Source organism: Dermochelys coriacea, chromosome 6 (genome assembly GCF_009764565.3).
Source record: "Dermochelys coriacea isolate rDerCor1 chromosome 6, rDerCor1.pri.v4, whole genome shotgun sequence".
NCBI lineage: Eukaryota > Metazoa > Chordata > Testudines > Dermochelyidae > Dermochelys > Dermochelys coriacea.
Window position 1 is genome coordinate 34356510 of NC_050073.1, and position 25465 is coordinate 34381974.

Consider the following 25465-nt stretch of genomic DNA (forward strand, 5'->3'; position numbering starts at 1 on the left):
ATCGGCTGCCAAGCAATTTGCCTCAACCTCCCACCCCCGCCATAAACGTCTTCCCCCTACTCTCACAGATATTATGGAACACACAGTAAGCAGCAATAACAATGGGAAAGTTGGTTGCGTTGAGGTCTAACCTAGACAGTAAACTGAGCCAGCAAGCTTTTAAACATCCAAAGGCACATTCTACCACCATTCTGCACTTGCTCAGCCTATAGCTGAACTGCTCCTTACTACTGTCCAGGCTGCCTGTACGGCTTCATGAGCCATGGGAGCAAGGTGTAGGCTGGGTCCCTAAGGATAACTTTTGGCATTTCAACATCCCCAACAGTAATTTTCTGGTCTGGGAAGTAAGTCCCTTCTTGCAGCTGATCGAACAGCCCGGAGTTCCTAAAGGTGTGAGCATCGTGCACCTTTCCTGGCCATCCCATGTTTATGTCGGTGAAACGTCCCTTGTGATCCACCAGTGCTTGCAGCACCATTGAGAAGTACCCCTTGCAGTTTACGTACTGGTTGGCAAGGTGCTCTGGTGCCAAGATAGGGATATGGGTTCCGTCTATCGCTCCACCGTTAGGGAATCCCATTGCAGCAAAGCCATCCACTATGACCTGCACATTTCCCAGCGTCACTACCCCTGATAGCAGCAGCTCAGTGATTGCACTGGCTACTTGGATCACAGCAGCCCCACAATAGATTTACCCACTCCAAATTGATTCCCGACTGACGGGTAGCTGTCTGGCGTTGCAAGCTTCCGGAGGGGCTATCGCCACTCGCTTCTTAGCTATCAGGGCAGCTCTCATCTTGGTATTCCTGCGCTTCAGGGCAGGGGAAAGCAACTCACAAAGTTCCAGGAAAGTGGCCTTATGCATGCGAAACTTTTGCAGTCACTGAGAATCATCCCATGCCCGCAACACTATGCAGTCCCACCAATCTGTGCTTGTTTGCCGCGCCCAGAATCGGCGTTCCATTGTATCAACCAGCCCCACTGCCGCCAGGATGTCCCAATTGCCACATCCCGTGCTTTCAGGAATGTCTGTGTCCATGTCCTCTTCACAAGCGTCCTCGTGCTGGTGGCGCCAAGCCAGGTTCTGCACATACTGCAGGATAATGCGCGAGGTGTTTACAATGCTCACAACTGCAGCGGTGAGCTGAGCAGGCTCCATGCTTGCCATGCAATGGCGTCTGCACAGGTAACACATGGCTTTTTTCCTGGAACGATTGTCTGCCATTGCTGTCATGGTGGGAGAGGAGATTGTACCCAATAGCACCCGCAACAATGTTTTTTACCCTATCAGGCATTAAGAGCTTAACCCAGAATTCAGATGAGCAGCGAAGACTGCGGGGACTGTGGGATAGCTCCCCACAGTGCACCGCTCCATGAGTCGATGCTAGCCATGGTATTGAGGACGCATTCCGCCGACTTAATGCAATTAGTGGGGACATATACAATCGACTGTATAAAATCGCTTTCTAAAGATCGACTTCCATAAAATCGACCTAATTTCATAGTGCAAACAGAGCCTGAGACTGACACTCCATAACAGGTGGGCAGCTGCTTTCTGCTCTAGCTATTGCCTCTGAAGGGGGGTCTTTGAACATATGTCCATATAAATGCAAGTCCCATGGCTAGAAAGGGCCTAGAAGGCTGGACCCCTCTATTGGTGAAAAAGGGGAAAAACAGCTTCATTGCTACCTGTAACTCCACCTTGTAGGTTGTGTTGTTTTGGTTAAAATATGTTTGTTTTTATGTGCATGTGTGATAATAAATAATAATCTTTATTGTTTAATTTGAGGGTATAGGAACAGTGAGAAATATATCCTAGTTGAGAGGTCATCATGAGGGCACTGGATGAGAACTAAGTGTGGGCCTAGTAAGGGGGTAGGATGGGAGGAGAAGCGTTGTTGCCTGTGCCAGGTTCTTGATTCTCAAAAGCCAAAACCCTAAAGGTCTGATGTGTTCTTGGTATCAGGACCCAGCAGGTGCTAGACTGGCAATATTGGAGTGGTCTCCATAGCCAGGCCAGTGGAGGTGAGTTGAGCTGATTTCATGGGGCCCTGACCCACTCAGCATTAGGATGAGTGGACTTGCAGCACAATGGGTCTGGAGCCAGTCAAACAGTGGAGTGCTACCCCTGGAGGCCCCTGGCCACTGTTTATAACTGGACTCAAACTAAAACGTGGGAGTTTTAGGTGGAAGGAACTGTGGTGGTCAGGGAAGAACTACCTGCTAAAGGTGACCTGGGAAAGTTAGTTATTTTTTCAAGAGCTGAAATTAAGACTCTGGATGGGGGCCCAAGCCTTTTTTTTTTTTAAGTTTATTATTCAAGAAGGACCCATTTTGAACCCTTGTTGCTGCCATCAATACTTGGCAGAAGAGTCACATAAAGCATATTGCAATAATTTGTTCTAGACATCATAAAGCATGGGTTACTGTGGCAGGGTCTGGAACTAAAAGAAAAGACTCCTTGATGGCATCATGTGTCTGTCCCTCAATTCTGGCCTCCTGTACGGCTGTCCATCTGGCTGATTATGCTCAAACAGCATGAAGTCTTTTCTGTCTAATTTCCTAGTAGTGCTATTAATGCTGTGTTTGTGGGCAAGCTGAAATGCACTATTGTACTTCCAGTCCATGCTGCATGCTTCTCATTATTCTGGCATGCATTTCTCCATGTCTCACACAGTGAGAGCAGGTTGATATTGTTAAGGGAGGAGGGCTTCATAACTAATAACAGAAAACTCATTAGGAAGCAATCTGTTCAGACTGTGCTATTAAGCATACAAAGATCATGAATCACAAATTCCCGGAGAGAAATGCCTTCTCAGGGTCCTGACAGGGGGACTCTGTACAAATAATTTGCATTCTGGACTGCTTTTTAGTGATTTCTGCATCTTATGGCAGCCACATCTAGGGGTCATTTAAATGAGCTTAAGAGGGAACAGAAGTTGCAATTTGGCAACAACACGTCAGAAATGTAGAACACTGCCTGGTGCCAGCTGGAAAGCATCGGTTGAGCATGCCATTTGGTATACACGCCTGATTCTGTTTGTGATGATAACAGAGAATAAATTGTGATAAGAGAATAAGACATACTTGTTGCTGATGTGGCTCTTATTAGTCTGAAGCTGGACATTGGCTGTCAAATGGAGAACACCTCATTTGTTTGGATTCAGGAATTTTGACTTTGATAACTAAAATATTATATATTAGGCATGAACCACTGATATTAATTCTTTGATTCACCCACTGGATAGATAAGGCATGTTTGTGTTAGTTCGTCTGTTGAGTATTTTTGTTTGCCTCTTAATGGTATACAACAAATCCTATGTCACAATTTATATTTCACAAAAATTTAAGGAAGATAAATTCCTTAAAATTATCCTAGATATGATCAGCCACATTCCAGCCATAAAAGAAAACTCTAAGCAAGAGTCAGAAATTGGTGAAAAAGCAAATTGTATCACCACTACTATAAAATCCGGCAATATCCTTTTATTGCAATGAACTTGTACAGTATATAGACAATGTATATTTCTGCTGTGGGAATGCTACAGAGCAGAAAGGAACTAGTACAGAGCCCACCCGTTTTTAAAACAAAATTTCAAAAATAAATGTAATAATTGCTCTCATCACTATTGCCCAAACCAGCAGAAAAGATGGTGTAAAATTGGGCTTTTCCTATTTTGCTTTAAAAATGTTACATTCCTGAAATGCATCACATTGATATCAGACACAAGGCATTCAAAAGTTTAGTTTCCTCTGTAAGTGCACCAAGCTTCAAAAGGAATGACGTCTGCATTTCAAGTTTTTGTCTATGTGATTTTGTGTTGGGGCAGGGAGCCTTGGTCTTTCAGGGGATTCTGCGTACCTGTAAGCCAAGCTCTGGGATAGTTCTGTATAGGAGTACAAAGGATAATAGTGTGGGTGGGCTAGGAGAGTGGCATAGTATAGCTGGCCCCCAGCCCAACTCAGGTGCACTAGAAACCTGGGGCTGCTACATTTATCCACCGGCTATAGTAGCTTCCATGGTCCCAGATTCCCTGGTGTCCTATGATCTCCCTCCAACTTGGTGAAGGATTCAGTCCCTGAGCTCCTGCATAGGTTAGAATAGGAACTAAGGTTTACACATGGCGGGAGAATTTTCCCCCATTTTTACTACAACCAGTATTGTATTATTTTTCACTCTACAAAATGTTCCTTTTATATTTTTGATGGGTTTATTATATACCCAGCCCCAAAAAACTGAACAACTTTGTTAAGCTGGAGGTAATGTTGTGAGCAGGTATCTTAAACTTCAAGGGAAAGAGCTTCCAAGAACTAGTACTTAATGCCCCCCCCCTCAAAAAAAGTGAAAAAAAAACACAACAACCCACCATTAGTGACCCAGGAGATGCCAAGTTAAGATTAAATTTAAAATAAACCCAAGCATGTGAAAGTATGGAAATAGTTACAGTATGCAAACAACCTTACAAATGATACACCATACTATACTAATGATACAAACTAATCCTAAAGTGATTATCCAATAATATAATAGTAATTGTTTAAGACTTAGTATCTACAGCACATACATTACTCAGGTTTCTTAAGAATTCTGTTAGGGATGTCATGCTTACTATTAATGTGTATTTTTATAGCACTGTGTATGGTAGGTGCTTTACTGAAACTTCAATGCAAGAGCAAACTTGGCTATTTTAATTTGTTGGACACAAAGGGCCAGATTTGTAAAGGTATTTAGACACCTGCTGATGCAGATAGTGGGGCTTTGAAAATCCCACTCTGCATCTAAGTGCCTAAATATCCTTCACCATCTGGCCCAAAGCTGAAGTACTTGTATAATTATACTATTTCCCTCACTGTCTGAATATTTTCTTTGGAGTTTAATATGGGACTCAGGAACAACAACAAAACTCTGGCCCCTCTTGTTCCATATCTGTAGCACAGATGGCTCAAAATGACGTGCCATGTGAACACTGGAGCACAAGCACTACTGTACTCCTTTCAGGAGGCTGATTTCTCATGAAACCCCTCAAGTTTCACCTCACTTAAAAACTACTTGCTTACCAAATCAGACATAAAAATACAAAAGTGTCACAGCACATTATTACTGGAAAATTACTTACTGTTTCATTTTTACCATATAATTATAAAATAAATCAATTGGAACATAAATATTATACTGACATTTCAGTGTATAGAATACAGAGCAGTATAAACAAGTCATTGTCTGTATGAAATTTTAGTTTGTACTGAATTCACTAGTGCTTCTTCGGTAGCTTGTTTTAAAACTAGGCAAATATCTGCATGAGCTGATGTACCCCCTGGAAGACCTCTGTGTACCCCTGGTTGAGAATCACTGCTCTAGGGGGAAGTGGGGAGTCTTGGTGGGAAAGGATAGGCCAGTGTGTGTGCAAACTGCATGGCTCTCTTACCCAATAAAGCAGTGTGTGAGGCAAGCAAGAGTCTGCTGCCAGGCAGCCTACAGTTCCAGTTGCATAACTAACTACTGGAGATTGGGACCAGTGATTTTGGTTCCTGAGAGCTACCAGGCACATGTTAAGCAGCTGGCAGTGTGCCTGTTACCATGATTTCAGTGTCAGTATGCATGCATTTACTTACATATACAGTGAGTGCAAAATTCAGGGCTGCTCTATACCCCATGCAAACCTAGTGATTTCAATGAGATCGCACACTATAAGGCTGCACTGAATTCAGGCCATTATCTGTAGTTTTTACACAAACAGCCTCATACACTTGCTTTCAGTGCCATCCAGTGGATTAAGCTCATGATTGTGATTCCTTTATTAGACCAACATATATTTTGATGCACTGGCTTTTAATATCATTGTACCTTCCTTGTTGCCTCTTTGGGGACAAACCCATCTATAGACAATTTCTGCTTAATTCTTAAGGGCTAAAATTTGCAGTGCAGATGAAGATTAGAGTCTGCCATGCTCAGAGGATAAAATACAATTAACCAGATTTACAGTAGTATGCAAAACATTTTGTTCCCTGAACACTTTCTTGGCTCCTAATGCATAAAGGTTTTTGTCCAATAAATATCAGTTAACATTACTTGTTCATATTTGGAGATAAGTGGTCCCATACTGTCATTAGTTATGTGCCATATGTTAGATTTTGTTCTATCTAGATTTTGCTGTTTAATTTACAGAAAAATAGCTTCCTGCCCGTCTTAAAACCTTGTGTATCTTGGATATTTTCTTCAGGGCCGGCTCTAGGTTTTTTGCTGCCCCAAGCTCCGAGAGCGCAACTGTCCAAGAAAAAAAAAAAGATGGCTGGAATGCCGCCCCTGTAATTGTGCCACCCCAAGCATGTGCTTGCTTTGCTGGTGCCTAGAGCCAGTCTTGATTTCCTTTACATGATGCTTCACATTTTTAGACTATAATCTAGACTCTTCTGATTAGAATTGTCACCTGCACCAGACCAAGAATACAAATTTGATTATAAGGAGTACTTGTGGCACCTTAGAGACTAACAAATTTATTTGAGCATAAGCTTTCGTGAGCTACAGCTCACTTCATTTGAGCTGTAGCTCACGAAAGCTTATGCTCAAATAAATTTGTTAGTCTCTAAGGTGCCACAAGTCCTCCTTTTCTTTTTGTGGATACAGACTAACATGGCTGCTACTCTGAAACCAGTGTTAGAATAAATAACTCGTTCTCATGGGCCCATGTGTTATATTTAAAATATAACATTTTATAAGATCAATGCACACTACATAGTGTGCTGCTCTAAAGCAATATACTGGCAAAGCTGCAGTGTGAAAACTGGAGATTTGACTCCTTGGAGCTATATTCAAGGCACACTGTCCACCCAACAGTGTGAACAGGGGACTGCACAAGGGGGGCAAACAGGGGCATAGTCCCCTCCCTGCAGTCATTGGGGGCACAGAAAACTCCTCTGACCCCAGGGCTGTGGAGGGAGAGCCAGCTCCACTGGCATTGGGGCCGTGGCGGAGTGAGGCAGCTCCTCTGGCCTCCAGGGGAAAGCCAGCTCTGCCACCCATGAGGCTGCTGTAGGAGGGGATGAGAGCCAGCACCTTCAGGGTTGCAGCGGGGAGAGCCAGCTCCTCCTGCAGCTATGGGAGGGGGGCACAGAAAGTGCCCCTCCAAAAGCAGCAAAATTTTTATTCCTGTGCATACCACTGAGTGTGAATGAGCGGTGGGAATGGGCTGAGAGGCGAACACTAGAATCCATGAGAGAGGAGCTTTGAAAAGGACAGAGTACTGCTGTCACCAACCAGTTTGGGGTGGATCAGAGAGAGGTGGGCCAGGGACAACCAGGAGCGTTGGTATAGTTTGAATCTTCTAATCTGTTCATCTAACCTACAAAAAACAGTTTCCACATACCAGCTGAAGTTTAACTGCTAGCCGAACAGTGGCTATCATAAGGGAGGAGCAAACTTCTTTGACTTGCAAAGACAATGGGCAATTTTGCCAAAGGCACGTGTAGAACCACAGTAGGTTCCATGTGAGTCAACATTAGCACTGCTACAGATGCCGCTGTCTCTCTCTGGTACCTCTATTTGTGTTGGAGTAGTGAGAAGTGCTTCCATGGGGAGCATAAAAATGAAAAATATTGTTATCTGGCAACCAGAGTCCTTGGTTGAAACTTGGTAAATGAATTTTTACAATCTTCTTTCAAAATGATCTTGTGGCATTTGCTACTGAAACTGCAGGAAACAAATTGAAAGCCAATAGCATATCCATTTTTCTACTTGTGCAGCTGCTTTAAGTAAGTGTAACAGAAGGCTCTTTCCCTCTTGATGTTTGCTAGTTTGATGCTAATGGTGGAGTAAACAATATTCTTCTGGACTTTTATGAAGAACCTGAGGAGACTGCAAAGCCCATAGCGCTAGCATTTTAGATGCACTGAACCATCTAGGGCTGAGTTTGAGAAATGTCATTGCCTGCCGAGCAGTTCATGTGCCCATCAATTAGGGCACAAACTTCTCTGTCTTTTGGAAACTGGAGGAAAGGAAGCGTAATATTATTCAGGTCGACTGTAATTGCATTGTTTTGCACACCACCACGACACGCTGCATGAAGTTACTGAGTTTTGATGTTAAAAACATAGTAATAAAGGCCTTTAAATGAGTTTGCATGCAGAGCAAAGAATGATAAGTGACTGAAATATTGTACCATAAAGTTCTGAAGCACATTTGATTTTGCTGGTAAAATCTGTTCCTGGTAGTTAAGATACTGATTCTTAAGTGCAAAACTATAAAAAAGTGGGGTGGATTTTTTTTTGTTTTTTTTTCTGTTTTGCAGTTAGAGTTGAAATGTGACAGACTGTGTTATCCTGGTATTCATCAAAGAGAAAGGGAATGTAATCAGCATGAAGCTAACAATTCCTGAATGTCACAGCACTGTGTGTAATGGTAATAGTTCCTCCTGAAATGGCAATGCAACACTGCTATAATGACAGGCACCAGGGTGCGTTAACCAAGAACAGAGATTAACTTTACTGGTTTCATAGACAGTCCACCCAAGGAGCCAGTAGGGAAGCTAGGCCGCAGGGAGCCAGTGATCATTACACTTACGCCTTAAGCCAGAGGTGGGCAAACTACAGCCTGTGGGACCGTCCTGCCTGGCCCTTGAGCTCCCGGCCGGGTAGGCTAACCTCCAGGCCCTCCCCCCCCGACCCCCTTTCCCCACAGCCTCGCCGCGCTGCCATCACTCTGTCAAGGTGCCTACTCATGCACATATGCGGGGCAGGGAGCAGGATTAGCCCATAGCCTTTTTATGGCTGGATTATTTAAATCATTAACCAGATGGGCCGGAGGTGGACATGGATAGCATTGTCTGATCTACTCTCCTTCCCCAGTGCCTGGCCACATCAAGGGTAGCCATGGCACTGGTTCTCCACCTCAGTCTGTCACTTCTGGAAGGAAAACCCCTGAGAACAGCAGTGTAGGAACATGTTTGAGCTGCAGCTTCTGGGCTGCCCACGCTGAAGCAGAGCCAAATGTACGTTTAAGGCTCCTTTATGCAATAGTGGACTGCTCCAGGGGCCAAACTGATTTCCTCCCCTCCCTCGGTCCTGGAGATGTTACTCAGCTTTCAAAGTGAATCACATCAGGCTGTGTGAGCCCCGCTACTTACAGGGCTGTTATGGGGGCAGAGCAGCATTTGGGGGGAGGGGAGCATTCAAAACCCCCCTCATGGTGTCTTTCCAAAGGGTCAGCTCTAGCAGAGGCACCAGACCTCCTTTAGGGATTGGTTAGGCAGTGGCAGCACCTCCTGCCTCAGCGTGCCTCTGCTCAGAATGACAATGCAAGCTGAGTGTTAAATTAGGATGCACTTACAAACTATTCTATCTTTAGGCTGTGTCTTTCAGCACTAATGTTAAAATTGAGCCAGATTCTGTATTCAGTTATGTGTGCCCAACCCCAGTGACATGGAGCTGTGTGTTATGTCAAATGATCATGTTTGTTGCCATTCTGCATCCCCATTATTCTTTCCACATTCGAGCTGTACACTGTGTACACCTATGGTTTTATACCTTCCTTTTCCCCCCATAAATGAACAATTTGCATTAGGCTGGTGAAGAGTCTGCTTTGTCATGCTCCTACGTCTGTTTACCTCAAGTGGGATGTGTTGGTGTGTCAGAATACGTTGTCCCCCTGAGCTAATACTGTATACTCCAGTAGTTACTAGGGTGACCAGACAGCAAATGTGAAAAATTGGGATGGGGGTAGGGTAATAGGAGCCTATATAAGAAAAAGACCCAAAAATCGGGACTGTCCCCATTAAATCGGGACATCTGGTCACCCTAAGTAGTTACTTAAAAAGCTCTCAAGCTCATGCCATGCCTAAAAGGGCCTTTAAAACAACAGCATTGACGTTAAAAATATTGCCAACTTCTTGAAAACTGGCTTTCAAGTATTCTTGGTTCTCACATCATCTGGCTTGCTTCATAATAATCTCCTTTAAACAGTTAATCTGCATGTAAAACTGGGTAACTCAGCAAGTAACGTAGAGTAAGTTCATCATGGTACAAAGCTAGCCTTTACTATCTAAAAACCTTAATTGAGTGGAATGTGGTTACTATCATTAGCCAAATCCCACTTACCTGAGTCCTGCTAGTAGTTCCCCTCATTTCAACAAGCCTACTTGTGTGACTAAGAAGGGCAAGATTTGGCGTCTTTTGTTGATTAGTCTATGACATTGGTTCTCAATGGGAGTGGGGAGGTATACAGTAGTCTTCCAGGGAATATGTCAACTCATTTACCGAGTTTTACAACAGGCTACATTAAAAAGCACAAGCAAGGTCAGTATAAACTAAGATTTCATACAGATGACTTGTTTATACTGCTTTATATATTATACACTGAAATGTAAGTACAATATTTATGTTCCAATCATTTTATTTTATATTTATATGATAAACATGAGAAAGTAAGCAATTTTTCAGTAATGTGCTGTGACATGTTTATATATTTGTCTGATTTTGTAAGCAAGCAGGTTTTCAGATGAGGTGAAACTTTGGAGTACACAAGACAAATCAGACTCCTGAAAGGGGTCCAGTAATCTGAAAGCCAATGGTGTATGACACATGGCAATGTACATGTAAAAAACCGATCAGTCAAATAGAAGCTCATACAAGCAATGGAATTTTCATAATAAAGATGTCTTTATTCCAAAATAATAATGTGTTAGCCAGACAACTACAAAACATCTACACAAGACTTTGGTAAGAAATATATTTGTGACTGCTTTCTCAGAAATTCCACAGGAAACAAAAACTAAAAACAAATGAACAAATTTTTTTAAAAAAAATTGTGTGTTAAAACCTATTGTACATTTAAGCTCCTAACTTTTCTTCCATTACATGTAAAGCTACTATAGCTCATGTTAGAAAATATAACATACACAATATGATACGTGAGGTGTACAAAACTCTGGTGTGATACCTGTGCTTTCAGTTGAAAATTGTATAATTCATGAGTTACAAGCAAGAACCATTTAAATGTTTTATTGATTTGATATGCAGTGAATATTATGCTACTGGAACGTTTACAGTAACAACACAATCATTCTACATATTATATATCAGAACTTTTTGTTTTCCTTAGAAAATCAACCTATTTTTTTTGTTTGTGTATATATATATAGATTTTTTTTTTTTTTTTACAAAAAGTAACAAGCTTAAATATTTTTTTGTATCAAGGTAGAAGAAAGTCAGCAAAGTGAACTGGGAAAAAATGGATCAACAGAAAAATAATATGGTAAGCTGGATCTAGACAGAAACCACCACATCTCTAACTGCAAGCTATTTTGTGATCGCTAGTATTAAGAATGTGAAAACTCAAACATCCATAGCATTGGTGAGCCGAAGAGGAATGATTGGAAATAACAGTGAGCTGTCCTGGGTAAGGGAAAATAAAGGAAGTTGGTTATTGAAATTGAACTAGAAACACAGTGTAAAGATTGCCAGAAGTTTTTCCTTATAGGCATGTTCAAATAATATCACATTTCATACATACTCGAGTATATATTTGGATTCAACTATTATCAGAACATTGCCAAAGGGAATAAACCTAACATTTAAAACCATCTGATGACATGGAACATACAGGAAGAATGCTAGTGACAGGAACAGAGCATCGACAATTGATGACATTTTGTTACAGAAACTGGAGTGGCCTTTTACGTAGGTTTTGCAGAAGCATGAACAAGCCAGAAGGGCTTGTGAAGTAGCAGCACCCCATCCAGGAGAAAACAAAGAACTCTCACAGCCCACAGGACCACTGTGGGCTTGTCCGGTTAAAGAGGCACAAATCTGAGCTTCTAATGACTACCCTGGACTGCTTGGCTCCTGTTGGTGCAGAAGCTGTTACCAAGAGCAGGGTAAAGAACATGCGGCATGGTTCTCATTTGCACCTGTGTTTCTGCCCAGGGACAGCTTCTGGGAACCTCAGGGTTTAGTCTGGTACCCATCCTTTCTCCTGAAGAGGTTGTCTGGTCACTCTTGCAGTATTTATTATATTCCATGCGGTCTTTTAGCTCAGATGGCTGCTTTGGATAGAATAGGCCAGGCTGGTAGGGACCATATATTTATTTGTGCAAACTTAGTGATCATGATAAAATGACCTGAGCTCTGTAAAATGCAAAATGTTTGGTTTTCAGAGGTTAGTGAAAAACCTTTTTCTAGTTTGGCTCTGCAAGATTTGCACCCACTGCTGCACTGGTCTTAACTTCATTCTGGGGTCAAGAGATGCAGCAAAATGTACTAAGGTATTAAGCAAGGCCCTGCAGGGGTTTTACAGAAAGAGGATGAAGGGGGCAGAGCCTCAGCCAGACACTATGAGGGGCAGGGAAGGCTTCCTGCTGTTGTTGGAGAGAGAATGACACAAAAGTGGCAACAGTCCACATGAATTATGCAATTCAAAACCAGGTGCTGGATTTTGGGGCTTGTGACCAAGTATAAATGATTTGAATAAATTATCTACAGCTGGTTTAAAAGGAAATATAAAGTTTCATTTTTTTCCCCTTCATTTCTCTCAAACTTTTTTTAAAAAATAGTTATCAACCAACAGTCTTTATTCTCAGTGCATCATTATTGATAAATTGGTTTATAATCCCTTTCTTGCACAAAAGTTACTAACGTACCTTTATTTCCCAATTTTAAATGTTGAAACCTTAAGAAATGAAGACTGACCAGGGCATTAGCAGGCCTGAGATCCAGCAGCTGGTCTCTGTCCGGGGATAGTACTGGATGATTCAGAGGAAGGGTGTGAAAGATCTCAAGGCAGTAACATACATTAGGTATGAGAAGTTACTTTTTGACCTTTGGCAGTTAGTGAGTGGCTTAGGCTGTCAGGCATGATTTTTTTCTTGGCTAGTGTAACTTTAGGCCACAGTCCTATAATTCACAAATGTCTATGCATTTTACAAATCCGCGTAAACTCTTTGTTGCAAGAATATATCCTATGGCCGTGAATGTCACAGACTGATTATGCATCAAGTAACACACAAAAATCCTTCTATTAGTTTTCAGTTTGCTGCTCCCCCCATCTGTGCATAAGGTATATCTCAGCACCTTTTCAACACCATCCATTGTTTTATATACCTCTTCACTAAATTATTCCTAATTTTTCAGTCTCTCACATGGAAGTCCTTCCATGCCATAATCATTGCCTTTGTCTTTCTTTAGACCTCCTTGTCTTTCTAGACCTCCTTTTGGAGATGGTGGTGGGCAGAACCGAACATAGTGTTCAAGATTAGGGTTCACGTTGTCCGTATTTTTCCTGTGTGTGTGTTTTTGTTTTTGTTTTTTTTATCATCACTGCTCATTGAGCAGACACTGTTACTGAGCTATCCAGACTAATGCCTTTGTATTTGAGTTGTTTAAAGAAGTATGGGGATCCTCATGAAGAAAAATATATAGGATAGTAACTATTCAATACTACTTTAACCCTCATGGTGGGAAGAGATAAATATGTATCTTTAATATTATTGAACCAGCATCATTGAAATTATTCCTTGGCACAGTTGTGTAATCACATAGGCACTGCTTTGGATATTTTGAAATCAAATCAAATGAGACAATTCCTTCCACTTGTGAAACATGTCACTAACTTAGTTACGTTAATATGCATGCACCCCATGTCTGTACAGGGAATATTTCTATATGGCTATTGCATATCCACAGAGATGTTTTTATTTCAGAGTTAAATGACTCACAATGACTTACTAGTTTTATGCATTAAGGGCTAGCTGGAGTATCAAGGAACCACTCTCAGCATACATTTGTGAGGAAATATTTATAAAATATATTTCTTGCATCAGCAAGACTAAGAAGCAACCCACACTGCAAAAATGAAGACTAATATACACCATTTATATATATTTTTTAAAAAAATCAAACCATGGTTGACTTTCCATTTAGCTCAGCCTCCATCACTTTGCAGCCTCGGGTTTTGCTAACAAGGGTGAACATTACATGCTCTTATCTCCTTCTTGTCTTTGCAGCTGGTAAACTGAGTGCTTTTGAACCTCTTCTTTACTGTCATGAAGCGTTCCTGAATTCCACCGCCACAAAGTTTGGTACATTCTGACCAAGCAGTCCATGGTCTCATCTTACAACCTAAGAATAAAAACATTTATCAATGCTATTTTAGTTAGCTTTTCATCTCTATCTCCCCCGGTTTATGTATGCATACACACTCTCAATATTTTATTCTTGTAGCACTAAAAGGCTCCAATCAGGCCCAGTCAAGGCCCCATTGTGGTAGGCACTGTACAAAAGACAACTCCTTCCCCCAAAAGTTTTCATCTACCTGTTACAACCTAGACTGTAATTACCAGAGGTGCGGAACAAGGTATCATTCAAACAAGCATATAATAATCAGGCCAGTGTTAGCATCGCACATGATAGAGCTAATCTTAGGCAGCCATGTTTGAAAATATTGCACCAGTCGAGAGCAGCCCGAGCATTAGAAATTTGATCCAGATTTGGATTAGAACGTCCCCATACACCAGGGTTGTTGGTATTTGAGTTTTGCTAAAGCCTAGCATAGAAAAAGATGCTAGCTAAGACATTTATAGCTGGATTTAGGAGCAAATTTTGCCACAGTTCAACATAATTGGAGCTGGAGTTTTTAGTCAGTATTAGCTTTTTTGGTGGTCTATCAACAAAAGGAACTCTCTGCCAGATGAGTCTAATAGCTGAATGTTCCACAACTCATTGTTTGTACGGACGGACCTTACTGAAAAAGAACTAGATATTCTTAGAGATGCACAAACATAACCCGTTTTCTTTTAGGAATGGGTTAAAAGCTCTCTAGTTGCAACTTGCTACTGAAGTTCAGATCTGACCTTCAATGCTGAAAGATGAAAGCCAAGAACACAAGCCCACTGTAACTTAGTTGAAGCTTTTTCTAGAATGTAATGCTATTGCAGTGGAGTGCTGCTACTCGCAGATTTGTGCCTGTTATGAACAAAGGTCAAGCTGCCATGAGTAGCCTAAGGAACGTGGATAACACACACCTGGATACAGCTCACCATCTACATCTTCCTTGGCATGTTCACTTCTCCTTTTCTCACGGGCTTCTTTCCACCGCCTTTTCTCTAGACCTGGACCTCTCAAGCATTTTCTTATTCGGCATTTTTTACGTTGGACAGTTTCTGGGCATGGCGCTCCTCCAAACTGTGGTTCCATTTTAATCATTCTTGTCCTGATCATATGACCTTTTCCACAGGATTTGTTGCATTCAGACCACTTGGACCACTCGGTTAATTCACAATCAATGGCTGTAAAGAAAGAAATACTGGCAATTGTAAGAACTCTTGGGACCTAACTAGATGATGTAGAAGCAACATATGGCTTTGCCTAATGAGCTTTCATATCCAAAATACGTGAACATGACGATGCACCCAGTCTTCAGAGTAAGTTTTGCAGAAAAACACATTAAAAATCTCTGCGCAATCAGGAGGAAATGCTTTGCATTAGCTGCCACTCCCTCAGTCATCCCGGGAAAGAATAGTGCTGAGAGGTCACCAATTTTAAAAAGAAGAATAGTCTTGTTCCTCCTTAAATGCTCTGCTCTGGTGGCAGGAAAGAAGGTTTTGGCCATCTATTAGTCCATTTTCAATAGTTTCCTCTGGAGTAATGCACGCCACCCCAAACATCATATGAGTAAAGATGTTAAATAATGAATATGGTGCACCCATATAGAACCTGCTCTCCAAGAATCTCAAAGCATTTTACTAATAGTAATGAATATTACTGTAATGAATAGCCACATGATTTAAGCAAGTATTGTTATCCCCATTTTACAGCTGGGGAAACTGAGGCACAAAGCTTTTTAACTTTAGTTTTTTTACAGTCCCAGAACAAATCAGTGAAAGAGACAGGACTTGAACTTAGATTTCCTGAATCATTGTTCCACACTGTAGGCACAGGGCCATTGATACCCCAAAAGTCTGTATTCAGGACTTTCCAGCATTGCTTTAAAAATCAAACTCTCACTGGCTGACTAACACTCAAAAATCAGAAATAATCATATTTATTCCAAAAAAGTAATTTGTAAATTATTTAAGAAGCACTTAGTTACAAAATTGCATCATAAGAATTTGTGCCCGGGGTTATAACCAATGCTGCCTCTGGCTAAAAATGCAGGCAGTTTTATGCAGGGCATTATAATACTTGGCTGGCAAAGAGTACAATAAGAATATTTTATCACATCCAACAGTATGGGCTTCCCCTCTGCCTTGCTTTTCTTAAAAAGTGCAAAGCCGCAATAAGAGGGCAGCTGGGGATTCTGTCCCAGGTGGTGTATGAGGCTCTACAGCACTTGGTCATAGTCCCCATTGGCCTAGAGATGTGGTTGGAGGAAAAGATGTTGGACATACGACTTTCTTGTGATTGTGGGCCAATGGAGCAGCCCCTAGGAGGCTATGCTAAGTGGCAATTTAGAGCAGCTCAGAAGCTGCTCTAATTACACACACGCACAGATCAGAGAAACAGGAGCATAGCTTTAAGCCACACTGCCCCTGGGTGCTAAACTTGAACCAAACCCAAGGCCCAACATTTTACTTGCTTGCTATTGAAGACTGGAAGAAATTATGCATTTGGAAAAAATCATGGTTTCACTAACTAACTCTTTACTGGCCTGGCATGGAGTTGGGTAGTTTGAACTAATTTCCAAATCCACTATCATCTGAACTATTCACAGACTAAACTGTGTTTTGCTAAAGTCCCCCCACTCACATCTTGTTATTGTCTCTCATGGCCTATGTCATGGTGTCAGTCAAGTTCCTAGTGCTCAGGAGACACCATCATAAAAATCACATCAACAATTGGCAAGAAGTGACACCCTTAGTGGTAGACCCAGCAGAGGCCAAGAATGCTTGGTCCTTCCACCCCTGTAGGTTTAAGATGGAAGCTGGGTTTGCTGCTTTCCATACTGTCCTTGTTCCACTAAGGAGAAGATTGTGAATGGCTGAATTTTCATTCATTTAAAGAGGTTCATGGACATGCTGTTATATTTCATAACTACAAAAATAAGCAGAAAGAATCCAGTTATATTTCCTTAAAGAGAACAGTTAGTAAAGAGCTAAGATGTGGCATGAAAAGATGGCAAGGTGCTCATTTTTTAATAAATCTGGCGCTATGGGAAATATGTATACTTTGAGTGAAAGGCATTGCACATGCTAAGTGCCCTCTCTATCTCACATATAAGGTGAGGGTAACTTTGCCTGGACTAGATTACCTGTGGAGATGAAGCACACTGGATATTTTAATAATGGGTTATTGCTCATTTAAGTAGTGTATTCTCAAATATGCACATTGTATGCAGGTCACATAATATGTATTTGAGTACCAGGATAGTCTAATGCAGCTCATGGAGTATGAAACAAGGAATCTATAAAGCACACAGAACAGCCCCTTAAATATTCATAGCGCCATTTGGGGAGGCCCTGGGGTTTTTTCCTCTTCCATAGTGGAGTACCCTGTGGGGCAGTTTATCTTCCCCATGATGGGCCTGCTGTCTCTCCCAGCTGATAGTACCCTTTATAGGTCCTCTTAATCAGCTGTGCAGACCTCTCAAAGTCCTTCACGCTGCACATATGCAGCATCTTCCAGATTTCATTTCCGAAGGACTCAAAGTTACATACTCTCTCCCCATTAACCAGATGGGGTTGGACAGCCATATAGCTCTACAACCACTCCGAGGAGACAGGCACACCATCAGGTTCCAAGCAGCACTCAGTGGGTCTGGAGCACAGCTACCACAGCTCTGTTCAGGTTCCACAGCACAGACGAACCATGGCACCAGGTGTTGATGCTTAGGCTACGTCTACACTATGAGCTAGGCATGTGATTCCCAGCTTGCGCAGACATCCTTACAAATAGTAGTGTCATCATGGTAGCATGGGCAGCCAAGCCATGGACTAGCCAGGCCGAAAGCAAACCTGCCTGAACTGCATGGATGCGTACTCAATACGGCTAGTCACCGCTTGCTGCTGTCCACACTATTTTTACTGTTCTAGCTCAATGAGTGCTAGCATGAGTATATTTACAGAAGCTGGGAATCACACCTTCAGCTTGTAGTGTAGATATAGCCTTAGTTTGCAGAACATGTGAAATTAACCTTCCTGTTTCAGAGTGGTTCCTACACTTACGGCACTCTGGAAGCATGCACTTCTCCACTTGCTCCAGCTCCTCATTACAGTCTCCAAGCTCAGCTGCAGATTTCAGCATCCTTTGCCGGGTCCTCATTCCCTTCCCACAAGTGACACTGCAGTCACTCCATTCAGACCAAGGGGAAAGCATACAGGGAATGGTATCTAGTGTATGAAAAGAATGATTAGCAAAAATAACGAATCCCCATTATGCTGACACATTATTTAAACACAAAGCTTTGAAAGAATTAAATCTGAGCATTTGAAGAAGAGAAGCAACCCCTAATTCTTGTATTTTGCTGTTAGCTTGCTTTTTGTTTTATTCAAGCGAACTTGATGTTACTACAAAAGCTCAGATGAAACCAACATTTTTTCCAGGTTAACTATTAAAAAATGTTTCTCTGCAAACTTTTTACTACTTTGTTTCTGTAGAGACTCAATGCGTGAGAATCAAAATACTCAAGAAAGGTACTTGTGGGCCCATTTGAAACTAGGAACTTCCTGTGAGAGAACCTGGTCTTGTGACATTTATAACAGTCTGATTCCAAAACAAAGAACTCATCAGGGGCTGGAAACAGTATTTCATTCTAGACTTTTTTATTCCTTTACAGTAGGGGTGGGCATACTTTTTGACCTGATGGCCACATCTGGGTATGGAAATTGTATGGCGGGCCATGAATGCTCAGAAAATTGGGGGTTGGGGTGGGGGTAGGGTTCCAGATGGTGGTGCAGGCTCTGGGGTGGGATTGGGGATGAGGGTTTGGGGTTCCAGGAGATTGCTCCAGGCTGGGACAGAAGGGTTTGGAGGGTGGGAGGGGGATCAGGGCTGGAGAAGGGGGTTGGGGTACAGACTCCGGGCAGCATTTACCTCAAGCAGCTCCCGGAAGCAGCAGCATGTCCCTCCTCTGGCTCCTATGCAGAGGTGCAGCCAGGCGACTCAGCACGCTGCCCTGTCCGCAGGTGCTGCCCCTGCAGCTCTCATTGGCTGCAGTTCTCGGCCAATGGGAGCTGCAGGGGCAGCATGCGGAGCCTTCTGGCTGCCCCTACGTGTAGGAGCCGGAGGGCGAACATCCTGCTGCTTCCGGGAGCTGCACGGAGTGGGGCAAGCCCCCAACCCCACTCCCTGGCTGGACCGCCAGAGTGGGGCAAGCCCTGGACCCCGCTGTCCGGTGGGAGCTCGAGGGCGGGATTAAGCTGCCAGATGCAGCCCCAGGGTCATAGTTTGCCCACCCCTGCTTTCCAGCAACAGTAATTACTTAAGGCAGTGGGTATTCCACTATGGAATACTTATGGGTGCCAACAGGTATTTTGCTAATATACATGTGTATAGCATCTGGCAATGATACTGTGATATTCTGAAAGCATTGCTCTGAAAAAGTAATATGGCCATAGCAGTGAATAATGTTTCTGGAACTGTTAGGTCATCCTTTGGGTGGAAGTGGTACCAATGCATGTTCTCTTGAAGCAAGGAATCTGGTGCAGGGAAAAGTTGGGAATGTTTTCTGTTAGACACATTATTTGATGTACTCAAACAATGTGTCATAAGATTTGTCATACTTCTGTGTGTGACAGGTGGCTCGTAGACACTTACGGCACTCTGGCATCATGCATTTCTCCACCTCGGTAGTTTCCGTATTGCACATGGATCCATCAGCTGGAGTCATCTTAATCATTCTATGTCGCTTTTTCATTCCTATTCCACAGCTAGCACTGCATTCATTCCACTCTGCCCATTCAGTCACAAGGCAACTACTAGGAGCTATTTATAATGTAAAGAGAAAAAATCACTACTAGTACTCATCTAAGAAATGGTTCGTTTAGTGCTTTTGTTATGAATTGGATTTTGCAAGGCTAAATGAAATACTTACAACACTCCTCATTTACAATACATTTCTCAGTTTCTTCAGTAGGTACTTTGCACATCGAGCCATCGTCAGGAAATTGTTTCACGTATCTCTCTCTAGATCGCATTCCCATTCCACAGGTAACAGTACAGGGGGACCATGTAATCCATTCAGACATCATGCAAGTGGAACCATCTAAAATACAGAGGAGAATTTCAATTACCTACATTGAGATTGCCACACCTTTGCCAGATAAATCTCATCTACCCCTCCACCCTTCTTTTCAGATTTTCATATTTCTGTTTATCCACTGTATCTCATTTCTGTCTCCTGTCTTATTCTGCCATTTCCTCCATTCCTCACTTCACTCCTTTCTTCTTGCTTCTCCTCCTTAACCTTCAAACATACACCCAAAAAGCCTACTAAATTGCAATAGTGAACACAGAGGACCGCATTTTCTAAGGGCACTCCATAATTTTCCACATGGGTGTTTGCAGTTTTGAACACACAAACATGTAAGCATGTACTTTTCTTCAACTGTCGTCACTTACACCCAGAGATGGGACCATGCAGTTATAATAGAAGGTTGGACATCCAAGTTAAAATGTCCTCCCCCGCAAAAATATTACATTTTAACCCCTCCACTCTTTCCTGTTTTGTTACCTTCATCACTACAGCCTGGGCCCATACATGGCTGAAAATCCTGAGTATCTGGACAAGGCACACTGAGGTCCAGCTGGGCTTTAAGCATTCTCTGCCTCATCCTCTTGCCCTTATCACAAGTGGAGGAGCTGCAGGCTGACCATGGGGACCAGTTTGAGTAAATGCAAGTCTCAGGGGTGTCATCTAAAATCAATCAAAAGCACAACGTGTCAACAATGGGTTAGTCTCCATTTATGCCTCTTCACTTGGTTGGTGACTTCATGAGATGTTTAACATGATTGGTTCCTTGCTGACTAATGAAGAATTTCACTGTTTTAAATTTCACTCAGCTGGCACCTTTGTGTGATGCAGCTTGGAATTCTTCCTTGTGTTAGGATATTAAGAAGTTTGTTTTAATTCCTCCCAGATAGTCACCTGTACTGTACATTTCTAACAGATGGGACAACTGTTGCCAAACTTCTGTGGGCACCACGGTGGTTCTGTGCAGGATGCTAGGCCAAAAAGCCGCAACAGAAAGAATGGAAAACTGCATCACTGTGATTTTCAGTGGGACTTGTGCTCTTAAGTCACTTAAGTGCTTTTGAGTCACTTAAGTGCCCACCATTGTCAAAAAAATCCACATAGCAGAACACAATTAAAAAGTACCTTCTTCTTTCTCTTCTGGAACAAGATCTGCTACAATGTCATCTACATTATCAGGGATGATATTGCATTGCTCTCCCTGCAAGGAAAGAGTGATAAAGATTTAAATTAGGAAAGTAATGGGAATAAACCAGTAGGTGTTGGCAGGATGTAAAACCAGTTGCTAGAAGCTACACAGTAACACATGCAGGGTTTGTGCTCCAGTAGCTTAACAGATGTAAAACTACAGGAGTTATTCACGCTTTTATGCCGGGAGCCAGCACAAATCCTATAACTCACTCAGTTCCAGTGGGGCTTAAGTGCTGCATACATATTGTGCTGGCCTGTTTCATAGTGGGGAATTTCACCTCTAGAGAATTTAAAATATAGGCAAGAAATAGCAACTGGCTACATAGGTTGGGATTTCCAAAAGCATATGTATACATCTAAGGAAAACAACCTGAAACACTGATTTGCGAAGAGAATGGGAAACCTGGCTAGAAAAAATGCACAGAAAAACCTAAGTGTGAGAGTAGAGAGCAAACTAAAATGCCTACAGTTTCATACAGTGGCAGAAACAATGTAGTCTGGGACTGCATATGCAGGGGTCTTACATCACAAAGAAGGATACGAATGGCACCTCTGAGTACACTGGTGGTGGGGTTACATATAGAATGCAGTGTACAGTGAGCTTAATAAATCAGGAGGAATTTGGAGAAGAGCAACATCAGTGATTAAAGGTCTGCATATATTCTTTTGAGGGAAGATAAAAAGAGCCTATGCCCATAACGAAGGACCTGCAGGTTTGAAATGGTGCTGATGTGGTTCTAAATTACAATGAAGACAAGAATATATTCAAGTGGTCTAAAAAGCAGAAAGAGCAGTGACTTCTTTAGGAGGATCCCCTATGGAATAACAGAGACAAATAGGATGAAACTAAGCCAAAGGAAAAGTAACTTGAGTATCAGGAAGCATTTCTTAACACAGGGATCCACAAGACCATGGAATAAGCTCCCAAGGGAAGTATTGGAAAGTCCATCACTTGAATCATTTAACAGTTGGATGGGCAAAGAACTGGAGAACATACTGTAAGATTCCATTCTGCATTGGCAGGGGACTAGATTATGTGATTAACCACATTAGGTTTTTCATCTCTAATCTCCATACTTCTATGAAAAAGTAGTACTAAAATATGCAGCGGTGGACGTTTCTATCAGAATAAGGAACAGTAGATTAAAAGGATTTCAACCGTTTAAAAATCCATAAAATATATTTAAATTTTATTTCGATTTTACTGCTGTCTTTTAGAATTTTATATTGCTACCTTTCGTGCAATTCTCTCAATGACAACTCTGGCCACCACTGCTATAGACCCTCCTTCTGGATCATAAAAGGGACTTTGAGGGTGATCAAGGCTCGTTAGTGGTCTTATCTTCTCTTGAGGAATTGTAGGCTTGTTGGGTGACTGCAATCAGAAAGAAACAGATACCAATATAGATTAAAAAGGAATAAAAACACATGTATTTTGAATAATAGAATTCAACACAATGCAATTCGTATACAGAAGTTAGAGCTGCTTCTGAAATGTTCAATAGGAAAATATCCCTTTTCAATGGAATGCATTCTCCCATAGCAAGATCATCCATTATGCAGTATTTCTGTAAATCTGTGGAACTGGAACTTAAATAATAATTCTCTTCCTGATAGGTGAGGTATAGTAGCATCCAGGTCACCCTACAGAATTGTGTTGGCTCTGCTGCTGTAACAGGAGAAAAATCAGTACACACTTATTTTTGTCCTTGCAGTAAGACAGTTATTGCTCTGAATACATATAGGGAGTAGATCTCAAATGAGACCATACTGTTGTTATTTGTAGTCACTTTTCCATATGGAACTTCCCGTTAGTGTCACAAAGAAAGATAGAGAAAAGAGGAGAGAATGCATCCGTGGATGGAGAGAGACGAAACCAAAGACATCCATCGTGAAACCTCCCTTATGTCAGTGACTTTACAACAGAGATGAATTTGTCACAGCATGTTTAAAATTACAGGTAAGAAACGAACAACTCAATATTATTTCTTCAGCATATTTCAAAGCTTCGACTTGTTTTTAAGTTTTGTGATCCATAAATGACCCTTAGTAATTATTTCTTTAAAATAGTAGTGGCCAGACTGAGAACCAGAATTTGACTGGAAATCCCTGGGCGGGGGAAAGGGCACATTGTGGGAGAGGATTTTTTTTTAAATTTAATTATTTGTTTCCTTTTTGTATAGAAAGCTGGACAAACATTAGGACCCAAGCTAGACAGCACATTGTTTAATTGTTTATCTTAGAGACATATTTAAGCTATTGCCCTTAAGACAAGTTCAGGACAAATGGTATGCTATGCTATTCAGTACGCTATTTCTTCTCTTGCAGATTAAGAACAAAATCCTACTCTTACTATTTGGAGCCATAGTGGGGAGGGGAAGAGAAAACAATCTTATGAACCCAATAAATTTAGAACATAAGGATTTCCCCATCCCCTAAATATTTAGGTTGCAGTTGAGAGAGACCAGGTAGGGTGAGAATATAGGTTTTGAAAGCAAATCCATCCTAATTCCTTGCCCCTGACATTTTAAATGCATAATTGTAATCACTGAAGTCCTATTTTATATTACAATACATTGTAACCAACAACAGTTGAGGAGAGCAAAAGCTTTCTGAGTTTAAGTTACATTTTGAACAGCATGTTAGGAGACAGATCCTCAGCTGGGAAAACAATAGCTTCATTGATGTCACTAGGGCTATGACAATTTACACCCCCAGTTCTGCATTCTGGGTACTTTATCTTTATCTTCCTAACAAATGTCTTTGTTTTTATTATGTCATATACCAGGAGAGGGGGGAGAGGTTTTGTGAGCCTAAAACCACACTTGAAAAAGTTATGAGACTAAAAACTAGGCCAAAAGTTTCTCTTTTGGAAAGCATGCTATATAAATGTGTGAAGGGCTGGGCAAAAGTATTCGGTGTCCAAACAGGCCTGCCCCATTAAAACTTATTCTGAGTCACTGCATGCACATTCTCATTAATTGAGGTCATATATATATTGAACACAAGCTCACAGTTAATATAAAAATCAAACCACCATTGAATTCTTCTGTTGATCCCTAGCTAGTGTCTGATACACTTTGAAGTTTACCTGACTATGCTCAGAATGCTCTTCCAGGTCATAACTATTTTAGAACAGTGGTGGTGTCTGATCTCAGAAAACAAACCAAATGGTTTGCTTTGCACATAATTGCATTACATATTTGTCCTGCAGTATGCCTCGAGAGATAAAAAACATGGAATGGTTAAAATGGAATGGAAAACACTTTTTTTTTTCCTTCTTGGAAGTTTGTTTTGTTTTACATCTGAGATCAGTCAAGAGGTCAGCAATAAAAACTTTGTATGTCTGCATATTGCCATAAAAACTCTTGTCACTGAAATGGATAGAGAACTAGAGCAATAGCTAGAGAAGTGGTGGAAAATTTAGTATTGACAACTGTCTTTTACATCAACTTTGTTTTCTGACAAAAACAGAAAAAGTTTGTTAAAAATGTCCACTGTACATAAAAAAATGTGCTTTGGGACAGTCACAAGTCCAAAATAATTTTTATTAGCAAACACAATTCTATTTGGAGCTGGAGAGTAAAATAAGGCATTATTTTAACTGTGTGAATTCTCAGGGAACATTCATTAACCTAATCACTTTTGGGGAATTTACAACATAAATATGAGCATTATTAGTTACTTGTATTATGGTAATGCCTAGAAGTCTCAAGTGAAATTAGGGACCCATTGTGCTAGGAACCATACAAACATAGTGAGAGACATAATTAATAAAAGGCAAGATGAAAAAAACAAGCTCTCTAGATCTTCACCTGTATGCACTACTTTAATTACAAATTGCTTTAATTCTTTATATTAAATAGCACTAGCTTTTATAAATTATTAATCTATTTTTGTACTGATGCCTTTTTATACCAGAAGCCCAGGGTTTTGAAGTTTGTGGATTTCACAAATGGTGTCATATTTTACTGTTGGAGGATGAGTATAGTTAGCAGCCAGGTGGCAGGAGAGGCACATTTTATTTCAGCAACTGATGAGTGAAAGTAATCTCCTGATTGCTTTGCTTTACCATAGAAGACAGAAATCTTCCACTTGATGCA

The 25465-nt window shown here is 41.4% G+C and overlaps 1 protein-coding gene across 1 annotated transcript in view; it reads right to left on the minus strand.

The window, feature by feature from the left end:
- Positions 1–10626: 10626 nt before the first annotated feature.
- The window catches only part of SPON1 (spondin 1), a 320275-nt gene continuing 305436 nt past the window's right edge, over positions 10627–25465 (minus strand). The window contains exons 9-16 of the mRNA XM_038407513.2: positions 22597–22737; positions 21297–21372; positions 20652–20834; positions 20013–20183; positions 19736–19903; positions 18145–18309; positions 15007–15270; positions 10627–14104 (exon numbers count right to left, since the gene is read on the minus strand). Coding sequence (XP_038263441.1) covers positions 13941–14104; positions 15007–15270; positions 18145–18309; positions 19736–19903; positions 20013–20183; positions 20652–20834; positions 21297–21372; positions 22597–22737 — 1332 coding nt within the window. The 3' untranslated portion in view covers positions 10627–13940. The remainder of the gene's footprint in view (positions 14105–15006; positions 15271–18144; positions 18310–19735; positions 19904–20012; positions 20184–20651; positions 20835–21296; positions 21373–22596; positions 22738–25465) is intronic.